This window comes from Rhea pennata, chromosome 20 (genome assembly GCF_028389875.1).
Source record: "Rhea pennata isolate bPtePen1 chromosome 20, bPtePen1.pri, whole genome shotgun sequence".
NCBI classification, from domain to species: Eukaryota; Metazoa; Chordata; class Aves; order Rheiformes; family Rheidae; genus Rhea; species Rhea pennata.
The window spans coordinates 2,612,196-2,632,399 of NC_084682.1; the positions used below are offsets into that span (position 1 = coordinate 2,612,196).

The 20,204-nt window shown below is 47.9% G+C and overlaps 2 protein-coding genes across 2 annotated transcripts in view; both read right to left on the reverse strand.

Annotated features, from left to right (window-relative positions):
• Positions 1-3,139: 3,139 nt before the first annotated feature.
• On the reverse strand, positions 3,140-12,021 carry MRM1 (mitochondrial rRNA methyltransferase 1). The gene is made up of 6 exons (XM_062592807.1): positions 11,917-12,021; positions 11,050-11,588; positions 10,421-10,514; positions 8,509-8,629; positions 4,115-4,234; positions 3,140-3,995 (listed from the first exon to the last, which is right to left on the reverse strand). The coding sequence occupies exons 1-6, from the start codon at positions 12,019-12,021 to the stop codon at positions 3,946-3,948; spliced, it is 1,029 nt and encodes a 342-aa protein (XP_062448791.1). The 3' UTR covers positions 3,140-3,945.
• A 177-nt stretch (positions 12,022-12,198) lies between these two features.
• The window catches only part of DHRS11 (dehydrogenase/reductase 11), a 33,085-nt gene continuing 25,079 nt past the window's right edge, over positions 12,199-20,204 (reverse strand). Inside the window, exons 3-7 of the mRNA XM_062592709.1 lie at positions 19,579-19,673; positions 18,902-19,031; positions 18,259-18,351; positions 17,005-17,070; positions 12,199-15,944 (exon numbers count right to left, since the gene is read on the reverse strand). Coding sequence (XP_062448693.1) covers positions 15,903-15,944; positions 17,005-17,070; positions 18,259-18,351; positions 18,902-19,031; positions 19,579-19,673 — 426 coding nt within the window. The 3' untranslated portion in view covers positions 12,199-15,902. The remainder of the gene's footprint in view (positions 15,945-17,004; positions 17,071-18,258; positions 18,352-18,901; positions 19,032-19,578; positions 19,674-20,204) is intronic.

Sequence of the window (20,204 nt, forward strand, 5' to 3'; positions counted from 1 at the left end):
GGCTCCCGGCTCGCTTTCTGCTCATCACCTGCGTCGGGCCAAAGAGAGCCCAAACCCGTCCCGTCCCACCGGCGGCTCCCGCGCGCCCAGACAGACGCGCCAGCATGTTCCTCATCCAGCACGGAGGAATAACCTGTGCAAAATTTAGCTGTTTCCATAGAAACTGAATTTTGGCCCAATTCTCAGAAATAGCCGTCACCGAAGGTGCGCTCTTGGTGAGCGAAACCGCTCTTCGGGGACTTCCCAAGCAGCTACCGCACGCAGGCTGAAGCACCTCCAGCATCACGCGCAGGGGTTAAAATGCACTGTTGTATTTCTCTGCACCACGTAGATTTTTGTAGAGACAAAAAAAAAAAAAAAAAAAAAAAAAAAAAGCTATTCCCTGCCCTGGAGTGCCACAGGCTAGGTCTCAGGAAACCTTACTGGCACGCAATTATGGATTTCATGGAACGGGATTTTTCAGTTGTGCTGATAATCTGTTCACAAAACCTAAACTTAGGGCATGAGCTGAACTTCTGTTGAAATCAATTCTCACTTAAGTTGATTTTTGGGGATGAAAAGATTGGCATTCGTCCTCATCTGAGGATAAAAAGAGGTGCACATAGCACATCTTCCGAACCAACAAGGACAAATATTTTGTCACTGTGTTTCAAGACACTTTGATTATTGAGAAGTCATTTTGGAAGGGCAATTACTAAACTTTAAAATCAATTTGGTAAATACGCTTCTGAAAGGAATCCATGACAAGCAGCAGGGAGAGTAGAACTGAATTTCAAATTACACACACACACTTTATTCATATCTAAATATCAAAGAGACCGTATGTACAACAGAAGTAATCAGGAAGCATGTTTTGATCTTGCTGATGTACACAAAAAATGGCAACTAATGTCCTCCTTTATGATATAAAGCAGTGAGTTTTTTACAGTTACATTACAGGGGCGATTATAGTCAGGCTTAAGGCTAAAAATAATGAAAGACTATAAAAACTACATTCTAACATTTAAAAATACCCAGGAAATTAACTGGAGAAGCAGGCAATGATTCAATTAACGGATCGCGTTTATTCGATCGGGGGCAACCCGCGCAGCGCAAAGCTCGCTCTCGGAAGGTGCGACTCTGCCACGGTGCCCAGCGCCGCAGAGGGCCCCGGGGGCGCTCAGCGCCGAGCAGGATCGCGCAGAAGGTGCGGAGGGGGAAGCGGCTGCCGGGGTCGCTCCCGCCTTCGCGCCCTCGAATCCGCCCGTCCTCCCGCGGCAAGAAACGCTAGGCGCAGTTCAGGGAGACGCGCGGGGTGCTGCCCCGGCCCTCCCTCTCCACCGGCACCCCTCCAAACTCTGCTCGGACCGAGGGGCAGCTTCCCGGCTCCGCTCGGCGTCGCCACCGTGCCGCCGGGTTCCCCCCTCTTCCCCGAGCTCCCGGAGAGCCCCCGCAGCGCCCCTGCCCAGGCACCGAGGGTTCCCGGGGAGGCTTCGCTAAGGAACTAACGGCTACTACGTCCTTACTCACCGTCCTTGGCGCACGCTGGCAGCGCTCACCGCAGCCTGAGGGTGCGTGCCTTCCTCCTCGGCCGGCACAGAAGCAAAGTTAACGACAGGCCTCCTCTTACTAATGTACTGCACACACTAAAGAAAAAAAGAAAAAGAAAAAAAGTGGGAGCTTAAAGGGGAGAAACTAGTTCTTACGAAGTCAGAAAAAGCTAGATAGATCTATATGCTTACCTGTAAGTCAAGAAACGGTCTTATTCTCATCCCTACTGTTCAAAAGGAAGAACTCAGCCTCAAATTCTCTTTTTCCTCCTGAAAATGAGCAAATCTAAACCACGGGCACCCTCTACCGGGGACACTCGAGGCTTCGCGAGGAGCTGCCGGGAGGAACAGCTCCCCCAAGCCTCCATGCCCCCTCGCTTGTTCTAGTCAACGTCCAAAAAGACCAGTTCATCCCGTAAAACGTAAACGCTGCACGCCAGCCAGACAGGCATCGCGCCGCGCGGGCTACCGGACCTCTCGCAGCCGCGCGGCAAACAGCGTGCCCGCAAAAGCGGCGCGCCGCAGCCCGGCTCGGCACGGACGCGGCCAGGAGCGCGAGCCGCGGGCTGTCTGCCTGTTTTCCGCGTTAGAGGCTGGAGGGGAAAACGCGGCTCAGGGTAACTGCTGCAGTGCCCACCACCCTTCTCACCCACGGGCCGCAGTCACGAGTGCTCCACGCTCTGGAAAAGCGAAGCCAGCAAAACGCTGCCAAGGACCTCACACGAAAGCCAGCAGAGCGCTATTTATTCTTGCGCATCTACACCGAACTCCTGGAGGACCCCAGGTCCTTCCCTGGGCTGTACCGGTACGTGGCGAGCTGAGGTCCCGAGACACCCCCCCAGCTGCCCGTGCCAACGTCTCCAGCCGGGGGAGGGAAACGTGGCCAATTCACAGCCCAAAGGCCGCTGCAGAGCCAGGCGTCGCGACGGCCCCCCTGCTCCCGCGCCGGGATGCAGGGAAGACGCACGGACTCGCTGTGGCCACGGAGCTGCGGGCCCGGCCACAAAAAGCGCTGGCGTGACAAGCTCTGGCGCCATCTCTGCAGCAAGCGCCGGCCCAGAGCCCTCGGCAAGGCCTGCCAGGCCCTCGGTGTGACACATCTGAAAAACCTCCACATCCACAGACCAGCTTACAGACTTCATTTAGCTCAAAGGAAAGTCCTAATTAGTCACTCTGAGTGATTTACTTGTTCATTTGGAAGAGGAGGAGGGGGGAGACTAAGCTGAATTGTTTGAAATTATCCCTAAAGGGCACTGTAAATTAAGTGTTAATGAGGAATCCTATGCAAAGGGCCACAGTAGCTAAATAAAATAATTAAGGTGCTAAGTGATAACATTCATTTGGTTCTCAATAATTTAGCCAGCCTGGTTTTCAACCAGGATATTTGCAAATGACATGGCCTTCATCACTCCCTGCACCCCACATACCATCAAGGGGGACAGCGGTGCTGGGGTGGCTCAGCTTCTACAGAATCAGGCCCACCAGGAAAAGGAAACTTTCTGGGACGAGAACAAGCTACTCACTCTCCTCCTCACCGGCAGCAAGTGCAGTACTGTTTCACTAATCATGCTCTGGATTTATGTATGACACAAAAAGGATTGATTCACGTCTACAACAAATCTTTACAGGGCTTTATTTCAATGGACTGCATTTTTCCCCACGTCAGCTCTGTTCTGATGGATTGTGTCCATCCTTTGGCATTTCACAATCAAATACAACACAGTATTTCCAGACACTCAAGCAGTAATACGTAACAGAGGAACCACCTCGCAGCAAAGAGCTGGAGCCAGCTGCACAGTCACGCAGGGAACTCACCTGGCTTGGAGGATTTCTCTCTTGCTCCAGGCTAGTTTCCAGCTGCATCAGCCCTTTGGCCAGCTCAGCCCTCTTGGTTGCCAGAAGGGCAGAGGGCCCAGGCACAGGGCATCCAGAGGCAGGTGGCAGTGGACGGGGCACAACTGCTTTCAGAGGCAGCACCAGCCAAACACCATCTCGCAGTTACAGCCCAAAATCCTGTCTGCAGTCTGTGTGATGTACACAGCCCCCCATGTGACAAACAAGGCTTACAGCCATCACTAGATAGTTTACTGAAAAAAAAAAAAAAAAAAAAAAAAAACGAAGGATTTGGCTGGCTGCCTTCAAAGTCTAGCTTTGCCACATTCCTTACAACCTTTCCTCCAAGAGGTGTAACCTAACGGAGTGCAGACGGCCTGAATTCAGTGCTGAGCCAGGGCCTGGGCGGTGCAGTTCGTCAGCCAAGACAGAGCTCAGTTCAGTGGGTCTCTCCCTATAGCTTGCAGTGACAAAGACCCTGGAAGGAGTACTTCCATATCTATTCCAGCTGAATGTAATACCGAGCAGCTTCCCCCGTCAAAAGGTCTGGGCTACATGGTTTCCACCACCTGCCAGGATAACATCAATCACCGTGCTTCCGTTTTTGGCTGCAGATGGAGTGCAGGAGAATACCTGTAGGAAAGGTGGGGGACTTTTAGCTGCAAGAAAAATCATTCTGAGGGCGTGGATGTTTGATTTTTAAATACAGGAATTTGGACTGTGAAATGTTTGTGTATAGGAACTGTTTTTACCAGTAGCAACAGAGACGTTCAGTGATTCAATCCCTGGGCAAAGTGCTCTTCCAGGGGGTACGACTAGCATCCGACGGCACAAGTGCTGCGTCTCCAGGGAAAGTCCATCACCTTCACTACCTGCAGAACAAAGAAACTGCTCAGGTTAGCTCACAGCAGCCGTCACATCCCTTTTTCACCTTCCCGAACATGGTTCCTGTTAATGCTCAGTCACAACTACATCCTGCTCTGCACAAGCCCACAAGTAACCTCACTAACTCCCACAGAGCACAAGAGTCAAGACCAACCAAAGATATCTCACTTTCGCTTCCCAGCCCATTTCAACCGCCCTGGATCAGTTCTCTAGGTATCTGAAGTGTTTCTGAGGAATACCTGTGCAACACACCTGCACAGGGCATAAAGTGCAAAGCCTTGCAGCCTGAGTGTAAGGATCCCTCCGGCAAGCATCCCTCATCTCAGTGCACAGCTGCTCACACACACTGGCTTCTGCACAGGGAGAAGGCAGACAACAGGCCGGAGGCCTGATCTGGTCCAGCAAATCCTACATCCCTATCGATAGTGACGGGTTCAGCCTTTTCAGCACACAGTACCACCAGCTGGGTGCAACTTGTGAATGCAGACAGTTTAACCAGAGGCTTCAATTGATTAGTTGTTAAACCATCCAACAGCCCTGATATGTTTGGGCTGATACACTGGTGAAACAGAGTTGAAATCTATCCCAGGTCATTAGTAGTTGTTTGACTCACACTGTCACAAAGGGAAATGGAAAAGGAGAGGCTTTAAACAATCCTATGTGCAGACATGTGAAAATGCAGAAGCCCACAGACCTCCCAATCTGCTCAGTTCCCCGAAGATTTCTTCCACATTCATTACTTAGAGCTACAGAGACAGCTACATGGCTGCAAGAATACCCGGCTCGTTCGAAAGATGTGCTCACCCTCTGACAAAACAGACTCAGCACCCTGGGAGCCCAATGGTCCTCTTTGACTGCCATACCCTACCCGGGATTCCCTGCGGAATCCCAGACCAGTTCTGGTACCACACTACCAGGGCTTTCTGCCTTTGTGACCAATGCTGTTACCAAGGCCTCGCTCAGCCCACCTAAATTTAGAAAGTTACCTGATGTATAACAGCATACGCTGGTGCTTTAGGCACTTTCTGTGCCACTGGAGACTGGCTCCTCCACAAGGCAAATGAGGTCTTTGACTGTCCGAGTTGCCACAGATTTTTTCACTGATATCTACTTTTCTAGCAGCAAATGGCCTCCATACCTATACATTTATCTGTCCAGATCCCTCCATCACCACAATGTAAAGAAGTACTATTACTCACATTTCATAGACTGGAAGCTGAGGCCCAGCAAAAGGCTTTCCTGGCCTGATCTAACTGGCAACAGGTATTTTGTGCAAGCAAAAGAATGCTTTGGATGACACATTTTGCATCAGCTTCCCATGCGGAGATAGCTCTAAGGGCAAAGGCACCCATAGGCTGGGGTAAATGAACCTTCAAAAAAACAAAATTTCCTCTCAACCATTATTTTCTTACCAGTTTAAGCCAGCAGTGCAGAACAGGCCAGGGTGAGTTATCCAAGGTCACGCAGGAAGTCTGGGGTGACAAAGAGTTGAAGCCAGGCTTCCCACAGACCAGCCAGCCTCTTCACTGCTAGACTGTGGCTCTCCAGGGAGGCTCCAAGAAAAAAAAAATTCTTATCCTACTTTTTCCAGATTTAATAAAGTTTTACAACTTACAGCAATATTTGTCTCTTGAGTGTCTCAAAACCTCACTCTTGTGGGATTCCCCCACTGGGACAGTAGCTATTACTGGTGGTGCAACAGTTCCTGGAGCAACCCTCTTCTCCCCCTGATAAGGGTCTTAAAATTCCTAATAAAGGCAGCAATTTTGCTTCCAGCTTTTATAAAGCTTTTTATGGTTCTAGGTGCTTAAAATAATTAGCACCCATAAATTCAGGGCAAAAAGACCTGAAGAGTGACACATGGCAGGGAATGTTGACTGAATCTGATGAAATTCTAGTTTATACCGGTAAACAAAAACATTTGATACCTCTTTGACTTCAGTCTCATAGTTTTGTCTCTCACTGACACTGCACCTGAAATGCAGTCACACTTACTTATTTAGCAATGCTTACTCCCCTTCTCTTACTAGAGTACTATCCAGGATTTAGCCCGGCAGTTCAAAGGGCCTTGTAATGCGCTATCCTCCACCTTCACAAAGACTTGCTGTATTGGACCAGATTCAGGCTCCAACTACTCCACCTCCTCCAAGAAACCTTACCACACACTTTGCACAGCAGTGTATGAAAGCAGTGCATGAAAGCCTCTGAGTCCAGAGCTAGAATCTGGCCAAAATAATAGTATAGAAGGTTTCCTGTCCCATTTTCAATTAACACCAGTATAACAACTGCAGTTTTCAATACAGGATGTTCAAATCGAGGCAGAAGCAGGAGTCCCGACTGTTTGGAAAAATATGCAAAATGAGCATCTAGATAAAACCATCAATTCCATGAACAGCCTTAAAATCACAGCTAAAGCCTGAATACATAAGAACAAATTACCCAGAAACTCTTCTTGCGAGGACATCTAAGTGCTCCCAATCTGTTCCTCTTCACACAAAGCTTCCAGCCATAAGGGCAGCCAGCCTGCCTGTCACCTCAGGCAATGACTCCAGCACAGACAACATTAAGCTGGGCTGTCCAAATCATTCTCTTTGCCAAACCAGTGAGAATGCCAGGAAGGTGAATTCAAGTCTACAAATGCTTAACTTACAAGACAATCTGTGCAATGCTAAGAAGCTCACTACCACGCTAATTCATCTCTGCTTCCCTCTGTTTGTGGCTGCAGGTACACTACATATTCAGATCTAGGATATTTCTTCAAATAACCCCAGCATCAGATGACTATAACGTTCAATTTTCCTTTCAGTGAAGAGTTAGTGCTCAGCAGAGAGTTGAAATCATTACTGCTGCAAGGTCTGGGAGCTCTCCTCATGCATCTACCAATCAGCCTCCAATCTCCCTTGACAAAAGGATATTTGGACTTTTTCCTGGAGAAATCTCTCATAATTCAAGGTAATGACACAACTGTCACTTCCTCTCTCCCTTCCTTTCTCTTGGTGTTATCATTGTTTCTGGGATGCATTTCTTTGTGGTCCATCAGCAGTGCTTCCAGACTCCCTGTTCCCTTTAAAACATAGCTCCACATATCTTATAGAGATGCCAGATTTGCTGCACTGTCTTGTCAGTATTTCTAGGAGTTCAATAAACATTTTAATTAAAGGAGTATCTTCTGAGCCAAGAAAACAGCAGCACAGGGCAGGATTACAGCCCCTCTATGGCTCACTGCCAAAATGACATTACTACCAAGTGCAAAAGCTCGAACCAGCTGATGTGTCAAGCAACACCGAGTGGAGAGCCACAACGTGGCCACACAAGGCCACAAGCAGTTTTCATGGGTGAATTGCTTTCTCTAGCTCTCACAAGGCTATTACTCCCCTTCTCTTCACCTTCTAGGAGGTTGCACAACCCCAAACTCTACCTACAAAAGACAGCAGCCTTTGCAAGTCTCCGCTACATAAAGATGGAGGAGAAGCAAAAGGCCTTGGAGGAATCGCAGAGCTTATGTACTCAGGACCATGGCAAGAGGCACTCATCGCAAAAACAGCACACAAGTCTGGTAGGGAAGAGATTAAACTTGCCCTTCCTGGTGGTATGGCAGCAGCCAGTATCTCCAACATCCTCCCAGGAACAAAATTCAGCCACTAGCTGGTATCTGTGCCACAAAGGCCAGTTGTGTTCACACTCTCCCACAAAAACAGCTCAGCTTTCTCATTACAGATCTGAGCATAGAGGTATATTCCTGCTTTTAAAAGGAATCAAAATAGAGTAAAGATACGGCACAGTTCACCATTACAGCCTCAGCGGAGCAAGAACAAACGTGTGTCTCCTTGATACCTCACTCAGGCTTGTGGTTTGCCAATACCAAAAATCGAGGTTCAGGAATCCAGGATGGGATAAAGGCAGTGCAGCACATAATGCAAAACATGCTCTGCGGCTGGACTGACACTGCCCCGCCCCTGAAAACTACCATCTAGTCCCTTTGCAGTTACTAAACTCCCTCATTATCTGTGTGACCTGTTTCGCTCCTACAATCTCTACTGGAAAGCTCCCAGACTCCCCACTTTTTCTGGTTCTCTACTTCATTTGCAGCCAGTTCTCTACAGTACTTCAGACTGAGCTTTTCTTTTTCAGACTAAAGTGCGATGACACCCAAGCAGTATGTAGCAGACCTGTAACTAGCTTTGGAGACAAACCAAATCACCCTGATCATTCACTCATATACACGCTTCCACCAAGCCCAGAGCTCTGTAAAGTGAAATACCTATTACTAAAATAATGGGTTTATTCCACTGAAATTCCAAGCAATCAATGACAGGAATATTTTCTGCAGCCTCAGTCCTGCTGACTGTTCCCACGACTTCCCAGCCTTCTGCAGTTTTAGCCTTTCAAAGAAACAGAAACGGAGACAAATGTTAAAAACAATTCCAATTTTTCAAGCTTTATATATATATATATATACACACACACACACACTTCTTCAAGATTTTCAGTTAAGCTGACTAGCTTTTATGTCTGTTTATTAATATGCTCTGAATTTGTACCCCCCAAATCCTCCCAGTACCAGGACTCAAATCTTGCTTTAAGAAAGAAAAAACAACATAAATAAAAAGTGATTTTACTTCTGATACCTATTCCAGGTCAGCAAGCTAATGAATAGTAACTGAAAAGTTTTTTTTTTTGTTTGTTTGGGGTTTTTTTTTTTTTTTTTTTTTTTTTTTTTTTTTTTTTGCCAGTTTAACAACTCTAGGAGAGTTTTGCCAGGAAAGCATACAAAAAAAAAAATAGCATTACATTAACATAAGGCTAATCCACAGAGCAATGCAGTGGGACTTTTCAAGTGCAGGCTCAGCCAGCAGAAGCCCACAGTAACATTTACAAACACAAGTGCACATTTTCAACCCTGGATGCCAACAAATCAGCTTGCACAAAAAGCAGGTCACTCAACACTCTCAGCCCCTCACATAACAAGAGAACCAGCTTCCCCTCTATCGCTGTAGTAATAGGAGCCTTAATTATTTGTCTTGGATATCCATTTTAACAATAAAAAGAGCTACTGCTTCTTGCTAGCTTCATTTCCTGTGAAATTGGCACTTTTTACATCACATTACAGCAAATTTACACTAGCCAGGCAATGCCAAGGGTTAGGCCAGCGAATCTGGGTCCAATTAAACAAACTGCTGCAATGGCTCAAAATGTTAATAATTCAAGCTTTACAGTAACAAAGTGATTCTTCCAGCTGTTTCAATTTAATATCAATGTATTTTATATGCTTTTCATTTCATCATCACCCAGAGCTCTGGCTGCCACAGACCTATTGCACAGCCAAAGACAGGTTTTCCTGTTTTTCCCTGTAAGCCTGAGGCTCAGCTGCAACTCCCTGCTTCCCTCCTGGCCAAGCACCAACGCTCGCCCAGTCCCTCAGCCCTGCGCTGGGGCACAGGGGTAGCATTCAGCAGGTTCTCAGCCCAGCCAGCATCCAGGGGACCTCCACAAGGAGTTGAGCAGTCCCATGCTGCTGTAACAAGGGACATACGCGTCCTGCCAACACAAAACAAATTCTCTGGGTTTGTTGCAGTTTAAAGCATGTGCTTCTGTTTGTGTTCTCCCCTTTGCAGTAGCATTCTACACAAGACCCTACCTTACCTCATCTCAGAGCACAGGTAAAAGGTGAAAAGATTCCCAGCCGTTCAGACCCAGCCCTGGCTTCTCCTTTCTCCTCTGCTCCAAAGGCTGCCCAGTGCTGCCATCGTGTGCCCAGGTCCCAGGCAGCTGCCTCCACTGTGTGCAAGGCAAGGCCGCCACAGGCAGCAGCACCAACTCCAGTCTCCACGGACAGAAAAGGAGACAGGCCCTGTCTTACTGAGCTCGCAGTCGGAAAGCAGAAGACAGACGCAGCATTATCTTACTGTTTCCATCCTCCAGAAAAAGACCTGAAACACAGGCCCTATCTAACCTGGCAGAACTGGATCGAGGGTGCATGTGTATCAGAGGTGGTCCTACAGCACAGACAACCGGTAACAAACAGGAATGCAGAACAGAAACACAGAAGCACTAGAAACACAAGGCGTACTCTTTCTGTTCCTCCTCCCCATTCAACACAAGCAATATTTGAGATTTCCCATATATGTGGATGCACTAAAATAAGGCTGAAAATAAAAACTGGATGGATGTACCTTCAGAAAATTCTGAAGATTATCTGTGCTGTAGACATCAAAGACTTCCATAGCTCCAGAGCTAGCTTTGCTCACTGTTGGAGTCAAGGGGCAGCTAAAAAGGAAAAAGAAAACAAAAAGTTCATATGAGGGCAGAGAAAGAACACAATGAGAAATTTTATTTTCTATTTACTTCTTTTGCCTGCGTAATCCATTTCTGACTAGTCTGCAAATGGTCTCAATCACTGTATGGATCCACTTTCCTATGGAGAATGGGAGGGCTCTGAAATTAACTCAGGAAAAAAGGTTGCAGCAGTTTTGTGCACAGCTGGACAAAGGTAAACAAGGCAAAGGTAGCAAAAGCAAAATGAATCCCCTTCCCCAAAACATATCCTTCTGTCTCTGCTTCTCGAGCTTCTGTTATGTATGCAGGGCCTGGTTTCTCACCAGCATGAAATACTGCTTCCCTCGGCCTCCCTATGGGGCGCAATGTGAAGTAACAACTGGCCACACACAATTCCCGATCTCAGTCTTGGAAAGCGCTCCGAAGGAGCTGCCATGCAACGTGGGCTAGAAACCCCTTCGCAAGTTAGCAAGAAAAAAAGGGGGAGGAAGCCTCGCACAGCGGGAGCAGCCCACCAGCCCCGTACCTGTTCGTCTGGCTCGTCACCACTCCGTCCACGCCGAGGAAGTACGCGGAGCGCAGCAGTGCCCCCAGGTTCATGGGGTCCTGGATCCGCTCCAGCGCCAGCCAGATCACCTGGCGGCTCGGACCACCCTCCGCGCCCAAACCGGGCTCTTCGGCTTCCTCCACGCTCTTGCAGCGGAGAGGAGTGGCCTCTAAACAAACGCCCTGGTGGACCCGGCCCCTGCAAAGGGCGTTCAGCTCCCTCCCGGGGACGCGGAGCACCGGGACGCCGCGGGCCGCGGCCTGCAGGGCCAGCTCGCTGGCGGCGAGCCGCGGCGGGCCGCTGTGCGCCTTGAGGAAGAGCCTGAAGAAGGTTCTGCGGGCCCGGGCGAGCGCCAGGGCGCAGGGCGCGACCCCGAACAGGATCTCGGAGCCTCGGGCCCTCGGGAGGGGCGGCGGCTCCCGCCGCGGCCGCGGCCTCGCCGCGGCGGAGCCGCCCTCTCGCCCGCTCCCGCTGGGCGGCGCCGCGCCTTGGCGGCCGCCGGGGACCGGGGAGCGGCTCTGCCGAGCGGCAAAGCCCCTGGGCGCGCAGGGGGCAGGGCCGCGGGCGGAGGGGGGCCGCGCCGCCCGCCACAGCCCCCGCGCCGCCGCCGCCGCCATCGCCGCCGCCGCCTCCGGCGCGCTGCTTCCGGCTGCGCTCGCGGCCGCGCCAGCGAGAGGCGCCGCCGCGCCCGCCCCGCGCCGCGGCGCCCCCTGGCGGCCGGGCGGGGCGCCGGCAGCGCGGCGCGTTGGGGGGGGGGGAGGGAGGAGGGGGCAGCCCCGTGGGACAGGGCAGATGGTGGGGGGAACCAGGCGTGGAGGTGACACCAGGCCCGTGGGGAGGCAGAACCGGCCCCGGGGTGACAGCAGCCCCGGGGGCGCTGCCCCAGCCACCGCTGCGTTTCTCCTCGCCGAGGTGGCCCCGGACGCGGGGGATTCCCAGGCCTATGCTCATGTCACCTTCTCACCTCTTTCTGCACATCCAGAAGGACTCAAATGTTGGGGTCCCCCTCCCCAAATCAGAGCTGAGATCAACCACCTGAGATCTGGCAGATAATGTGATTCCTGGAGGTCTAATTTTAAGGTAACTGATGACATTTATTACCTAATAGGACAGAAGTAATGCACAAGAGTAGGAAATAGCATGCTTTTAATTCTACAAATGCTTTCTACCTATTTACAAGATACCCAAAACATCTGCTCCAAATCCAGTAACAACATTTGCCAGCCAGTTAAGCTATTCATTACTCATTCACAAAACTTTGCATTTTAATGGCAGTAAACCTGTGTTCAGGAATGCGCAGCTGCAGGTGGACAAACTGAAAGCTGGCTGGGAAATAAAATGCCTTCGATTAACAACAAAAATCCGGCTTGCTTTGAAGGCAAGCATGGGAGACCAAGGGAGTTCAATACGCAAGTCCGTGCAGCAATGCTGTCTCACCCCTGCGCGGTTCAGTCGAACCCAGCCTTGCCCGGTGGCCTACCTGGGGATTTCGGTGAACCCCTGTGCAGTGCTGCTCCCTTTGAACACAGACGGCGACACAGGTTATCTGTGAGACAACTGGGCGCTGTTCTGCTCTAGAAAGCAATTAGGGTTTTTCCCATGATGAGCCAAAATTGCATATTTCTGTTTAAACTCATCACAAAAGAAAAGTTTAGCTGTGAATGGTAAAAAGGCTGTTAGGTTTTAACACAAAAAGTATTTGCAAGTAAAGAACTACAGCATGCCTCTCTTTTAACTCTTTTATTTAACAATTAACAATTAGAAACCTATTGATTACACAGTTTGCCCTCCTGTTTGGGGTTTTTAATGCCTCAGAGTGTGTTGCCAATCCTGTCTCATCCCAGGAAGATAGCTCAAAGTGCTGGCAGCTTAGGCGAGAGGCAGAGCAGCCAAGCAAGAGTGCCAACCTCCTTCATGGGCTGCGCTCTGCATGGGAAAGCAGCCAGAGGCAGGAGTTAAATGGCAGCAGGAATTATTTCCTAAAACAAACCACATTTGAGATGGAAAAATATATTGGATATAATTTCAGGGACAACATTTTATTTTATAGACTTGCAAAGGTTACAAATGTTGTTGGGGGAAAATCTGGCAAGGCTGCAGGTCAGCCAGGTTGTATTTGCAAGGAGTGACTAACCTGACTGGCCCTGTTGCAAGGCCTTGCATCTTAAGCAAGTCTCCCTAAAGTCTCCTTCTACAGAGCAGAAAGATAAAATTGGGTCCTGCCTCAGCCATGCATTTCAACATCTGCTTAACCTTGCACACAGTTATGGCCACCAATTCCAGTGTTTCACCTGTGCTTCCCACACCTTTGCCTATTCTTTTCCCAGCTCAGAATTCCCTAATTTCTCAACATATTTTTGGCCTTCAACTCCTAGTTCAGCCACCTTCTCTGGCATCTTGTTTTAAAAAGACAGCGCATACACACAGAGCACAGCTCGCCTGCTAAATTTCAGTGACAAGCTCCTGCAAAAGAAACCCTGGGAAAAAAAAAAAACAACAAAAACCCAAAAAACACAGTGTTTTCGTATCAAGCCTAGCTGAACGACACAGGGGTGCTATAACAGCACATGCAAAAACAACTGTGCTTGGACCTTTTCTAGCCAAGTGCCTCCAAGCTGAGCACTACAGTGGCACCGAGACAGAGGAGCTTTTCCAGGCGCTCTCCGCTGGGGTGAGGATTGCTGGCTGCGTGCAGACCTCGGTTGGCCGCTCCATTTGGGACATGATCTAGCTCGATGCCGCGGGTGAAACCCAGCCCTGTGCAGAGAACCCACACAAAGCCACTGCCTCGGCAAGGTGGAGGAGGGCACTGTGTTAGAGTAGTGTTAGACTTAGCCACAGGGAAGGAATTTCATTCACAGTGAATTAAGAGGCCAAATCCAGAAACAAGGCTGTTGTGTACTTGCTGGTAGGAACTAGCTGAGAGACAAAGAACAGACAGAAAACACCATGAGCATGTATTTATAAAGGAAAAAAAAAAAAAAAAAAAAAAAGGGGCAAACTGGTTTTGTTTTACCATTATTAAGGAATGTTTTACCAGCTTTCTCCTTGTATCCTACAGTTGTTCACCTTTGGCACAAGGAATGTATCACAAGATTTAATTAATAATAATACTTCATAACAACACTCAGCACTTACATAGCGCTTATCATAGTCAAAGTGCTTTACAAACAGTTTGTGAGTCCTCACAACACCCCTGTGAGGTAGGTAAGTATTATTATCCCCATTTTACAGATGGGGAAACTGAGGCAGAGAGGTAAAGTGACTTGCCCAAGGCTATTTAGGGAGTTGAAACTCATGACATAGTGGCCTGATTTTGCTCTCCCTTATGGTGGTATACCACAGATGGACTCCCATAAAGCTACAGTAGTGTCAGCAGAATGATCAAAATCAGGTTTTTCTGGCTCCCAGTCTTCCACTCAGATCAATCGACTGTATCTGCTCCACCTAAAACAACAGGTCCACCTTCAGGAACACTACAGGAAATTCATAGCACAGCAGGAGTGAGTCTGCAATCTTAAGGCAAGGTGTACATTAACAGCTCCACAGATCCATATCAAGTTGGACTACCTGCAGATGCATCATTTGCCAGGCTGTAGGAGTCCAAATACAACAGCTCAAATGGTCTCTCAGCTGTGCCTATATCAGCTATGGGGCTGATTCTCTTCTCCTTCAAGTTCGAGTAAATCCAGAGCAAATCAATGGGGCTGCAGCAGTGCAAGATTAGTATGATATCTGAACCAGACCTTTTACCTGCTGCTTTGTAGGTAAATGCCCCTATTAACATCTGTTCATTTTGGACAGCTTCGGTATGGTTCATTTCACTCACTCTCCCTTTCTCTCCCTCCCTCTCTCTCTCTTTCTCCCCAAATTTTTCTCTCTCATATAAACAAACTTTCAATATTTCCAACTCCTTAGTCACCAGCATTTAAACAGCACCATACATCTTTCTAAAACTGATCAATATTTCCAAAAAGTGTCAATGCATGCAAATATCAAACGTACAAAAACATCAAGAGTGCTGGGACATGATACCAAGGATAGAGGTGATTACAAGACAGCACACAATTTTTATTAAAAATATCAAAGAACTCACTCGTACTGTAACTATGCCACTTAGATGATCACACTCTAACCTGCAAAAATACAGGTACTTACTCCTTCAACTATCTACCTACATACCTAGAAAGAAACAGAAATAGCAAGCACACACATTTATACTTCCTCAAACTTGGCAGGCACTATTCATGTGAACGGGAAAGGAGAGTTTGGTGGGTGGGTGGGGGGGGGGGAGCGTGTATACCTGTTTTAGGACAGTGGAGTATGAGAGTAGTAGAAAATATTATGTGCTTAATTACCAAATAAGCAAACTGATGGCAAGAAACCCCCAAATTAGAAGGATTCATGTATGACATCCACTAAAAACCTCAAAACATAAGCACACTGAAACCAGCAAACAGCTTGTGCCACTTCACCTGTGTCCAACCATGGCATCAGCAAGTAAGATCAAATAAACCTCAAAAAGAAAGCAAAAAGAAGAACAAACCAGCCTAGAGACAACAATCTTCCATAAACCCACTTCCCTGCATTATTTTCAAATACATTTTACTCTTAAGCAATTTCAGAAAGGAGTGGGTGAGAAAGATACCCACTACTATTTTTTTTAAAACTGGCTCAGCACCAGCTCAGAGAGAGGGAGAGAAAAAATAATTCTTCAAACATGATCCTTGGTACTCAATTAAAACGTTGCTAGCCAGCTGACAAAACCCTAAATTGTCAGAGGGTTCGAAGTGGAGTGGATACACAGTGCTGCTCATGTTCCTCTTCATTTGCTATGATATCTGCTCCGTAGGCCTCATCTGAATATCTCCAATCTAGAAGAGACCAATGTATGATTTTACTGGAGCAATGAAACATTTTAAATCCTGTATCAAGTACTTATATGCTGCACCATTACAGCAATGAGTTGCACACAAAAAGAATTCCTATGACTAGAAATGAGCCCCTTAAACCAAGCCATTAGACAGAAATGAAGGTAAGTGTGACTGTTTTGCCTTTAGCAGAGGGATAAAAGCATGAATATATGCAGAGAAAAAAAGAGTGCAAGATGACATTGGCTATAAGCTCTCATGGTTCAAGGCTTAAGTTTGCTCCTGCTCATAGAGGGTCAAGCAGAAGTAATGCTGATGAGTGTGTTTCTCCATATTGGCCTATAGCAAGATTTTTCATCATCCTTCTTTCAAGGACAGGCCAGCTGCAGTCAGAGCCAGGACACCAGAGGCAATGGGCTGATCAAATGTCAAGACAGCTATGTCTTACTCAAAAGGAGCAGAGTTCATGTGAAGGGGTTGCTAAACCTTTTATGGCCAAAGTCTGCTTTTGCAACAGAGACTTTTATGCAGGGCCCCAGCCCACATCCTAAACTTTGAGACTGTTCCCTGCCTCCTTCTGGTTCCAGCTCAGCAGAGTTGCTCACTTCTTTGATGTTTCACAGGAGAGAAGCCCCTCTGGCAGCACAAGCAGCTTGCACTGTCCTGGGGAGGTGCAGAGCGCTTGGCAGGATCAGGCCCAACACTTTATGTGGCAAGTGGCAGAACATGACCCAGCTGCAAGGAAGTCAGCAAGTTTCAGATAGCACTATACAAAAGGGCAAATGTGCCCCCATCCATCCCATTCCCTCTACTATGCACAGTCCTCTGTGGTCAGAGCAGCCTTTGCTGGATACACAGACCATAAGCAGCCTGAACAGCGCTGTCCCAAAACTGCCGTTAATGGAAATTTAAGCAAATGTGATCACTGCTAATCCCCAGCCCTGGCCCTACTAAGCACACAGCTGATACAGCAGCTGCAACACTGATTAGCAAACATCAAAGCAGCAGTTACTCTTTCCTCTTTCAGCTACCCACAGAGTCCACCACTCCAACTGCAGCTTACCTGTACATGAGGTGGGGCACTGAGGACATATATGACAGCATTAGCCATATCTTCAGCTTTGAGACACTGGAAAGATAGGACAGAGATTGTCTCAGTCAAAGGCCACCTCAGGAAACATTAACCACGAGATCACTCCTTTCCTAACTATCAATAACAAGTTTCGACAGTCTCGCTTGGGCATTTCAAGAAAATATGCAAGTGAGCAGGAAAAAATAACCCATTAAAAATTTAACAAAGATGGTGCCTGGTGATGATATTCCTGCATTTGCTGCATTATTATAAAATGCTTTGAGGTGTCTGCTGAAACTAAGATCCCCCAGTGCTGGGCAGCAGAAACAGAGAGATGCAGGAGATGCCCTTTTTAAAGAGCTGCAATATACATTAGACCAGACAAATGAAGGAAGATAGAGGCATAGTGGAAAGCAGCTAGGCTTGCCAGGCACATCAGGGAAGAGCAGAAAACAACCCCCCTGTCTCCTCTTGCTATTTGCCAAACCTAACACCCTCCCTGTGAAACAGCATTGGGGCTTTCTGGAAGACAGAAATCACCCCTCCAAGACATGCCTAGGAAATACTTTTGGTTATTTCTCAGTGTAGACGACCACAATTAAATCAAGTAATTCAGAAGAGACTTTCCAGGTGTCTTCTAGGATCAAGCTAAGAGGACGTGCAGAGGAGCAGTCATTTGGCAGAGAACAGGGGACACCATGAGGATGGGAACAGCAACAGAACTGTTCTGGCTCCCAGTCTGGTTAGGCATGTTGGCAAACTACCAGTACAGTCATTCCATCAGGTCAAGCACTGCCATCCTTATCGAAGAGTACCAGGGAAGCACAGGAAATCCCATGCTAGCCACTTGCAAGGCAACATGCTTTCAGAGTTCCTCTCAACCACCCTTGTGTAGGTATGGCTGCCTGTTATGTCTTCCCTTCAGCAAAGGAGTCACAGCCTGCAAAATGTCAAAGCTGACTGATTTATTTACAGGAAGACCTAGATATAAGGAAATATATAGGGAGTGGGAAACCTGCCTTTGATTACAAATCTACATAGTATGTAAATATCAGTGCAAAATCTGAGGTCTGAGACTATGGGTCCAATTCTGCTGAAGTGCTGAGACTTTCCAAGGATGCTGACTATATTCTAGAAAGCACTCAGCACTCTGCAAAGTTGGCTTCTTGCATGATTAACCAGAAGGGAGATCATTTGACTATGATCAGAGCCATTTCCCTCCATTTCCATTTCTCCGCGTCCTACCCGAATGCTCTCATAGGTGGCAGCAGCTCTCTCTGGGTCATTATCATGAAGTTTAAAAGCAAATCCTGTTTCCACCAGTCCTGGAGATATGCACTGGAAAAGAGCAGAGCACATCCTAATAGGATTTGTAATTCCCCTTCAGGAAAACGATTTAAAAAAGAAAAACTTCTTAGCACTGCAAAAGCCAGAAGATCACCCCTTTCACTATTGTTTCTCTCCCTCTACCCTTTTTTTTAGGGGAATAGTTTAAGAGAGCAGATACTGCCTTAATGATTACTGTGAAGGGTATGTCTGGACAACCACTGATGGGTGTACTTTCCTCTTCATGCCACAAAGGGATGTATAAGCAGAGAAAATGACAGAAAAGCTCACAATATGGATTAACTGCTGGACATATCACTTCTGAGATATAAGGTCTACATGAGAGCCAACAGCCCCAGCTGACTGCTTCCTTCTGCTGCCAAGAGTTCCCCTCACTCCCCAGAATAGTCTCACTGTGTGCACCCTAAAAAGTTTATTCTCTGACACAGCCAATTGCTACAGCCTTGACCATTTTCCAAAGGAAAACCTCTGCCCAGTAAAGAATGCCAGCTTTCTACCTTCTATGAAAGCAGCAGAGAAGAGGAAATCCCTCAGTACTCACTGTAGCTCGTATATGAGTCTTCGCCTCTCTGAGTTCTTGCCTTAGCCCCTCTGTGAGCGCTGTTACTGCGTACTTGGTGGCGCTGTAAAAATGCACCACCGACTGTGGCACGACACTGTGGCCATTCATACTGATGAGAGAGAGCAGAAAGGAAAGTGCTGAGAGCAGTGAGGAAAGTAAAGTCCAGGGGAAGAACCAGCAAAATATTCAAAATGTTTAATTATTGCCACTGTAATGAACACAGAGAAAGAGATGACAAGATGAATTGCTGCATGAAGAATTCTCCTCTCCCACACCCCTCTGTGTGTTATGGGATGTCTTGACAGGACTGAGCTCCAAAGAGAACATGTATAACTGCTGGGGAACTGGCAACAGGGACATGCATCAGCAGTAGCACCTTTCAAGGCAGTTGCTTCCTGGAGCTGGCCAAGAAGTTTAAAACTTCAGCCGTTGCAAATGATTTTCATTGTGCTTTTCTCCTGGGTTTGGTCTTTGTTCTGTTTACACCAGGAAGGGGGAGGAGGAGGAAAAAAGCGTTTTGAGAATCTGAACCATCACAAACCTTGAAAAACCTCTCTCAGGACACATAAGCCACTCTGAGAGGCTAATGCTCCCATCAGAAATCCTCTCGGGGGAGGAAGTCCACATAGCTGATTCCATACACCACTCCCACACACCTGTTAATGTTAATAATATGCCCATCGTCAATGTTTCTCTCTTTCATCGACTGATAGGCCTCTCGGGTGCAGATGCTGACAGCCATCACATTGACCTGAGGAAGAGAAGAAAGGAGACTAAGATCAGCAGCGCTCTGCCTTACACCTTTTGATTTGCCCTCTATGCTCCCGAAAGCACAGATGTGGGTTACAGACCCCAGCACAAACATCACACAGCAGCAACGACCAGCCCAGGAGGATGCCACGCAAACCACGGCTGCCTTGAACCAAGGTGAGCCAGGACGTGGCAGGAAGAGCCCCAGCCCTCTCGCTGCGCTCGCAGCAGAGCCATACGTAGACGGTTCTCAGCAGTGCAGGACCCGACACATGGCAATTCCTGTTAACGCCAACAGAGGGAAATGCACATACACACATGGCATTAGACTGTGACCAAGACCAGGGCTGCAGTAACAAGGGATTTGGGCAGGGGAGGCATAGATGTCCAATTCTGTGAGGCAGGCCATGGCCTCTGCCTGAGATATATGGATTTAACTGTTTTACAGGTAAGCATGAGAGCCAAGTCCAAGTTAAGGGAGAATAAACCTGCTCCACCATGGTAAGCACTATATCCAGGAGACAAAGTTGTT

Coding starts and splice junctions, on each gene's coding strand:
- MRM1 (XM_062592807.1), bottom strand. CDS start 12,021: ATGAGCATAGGCCTGGGAATCCCCCGCGTCCGGGGCCACCTCGGCGAG. Junction 4,235..8,508: donor ACCCATTATTTTAGTAATAG/GTATTTCACTTT, acceptor TTTGTTCTGCAG/GTAGTGAAGGTGATGGACTT. Junction 3,996..4,114: donor GAACGTCTCTGTTGCTACTG/GTAAAAACAGTT, acceptor CCTTTCCTACAG/GTATTCTCCTGCACTCCATC.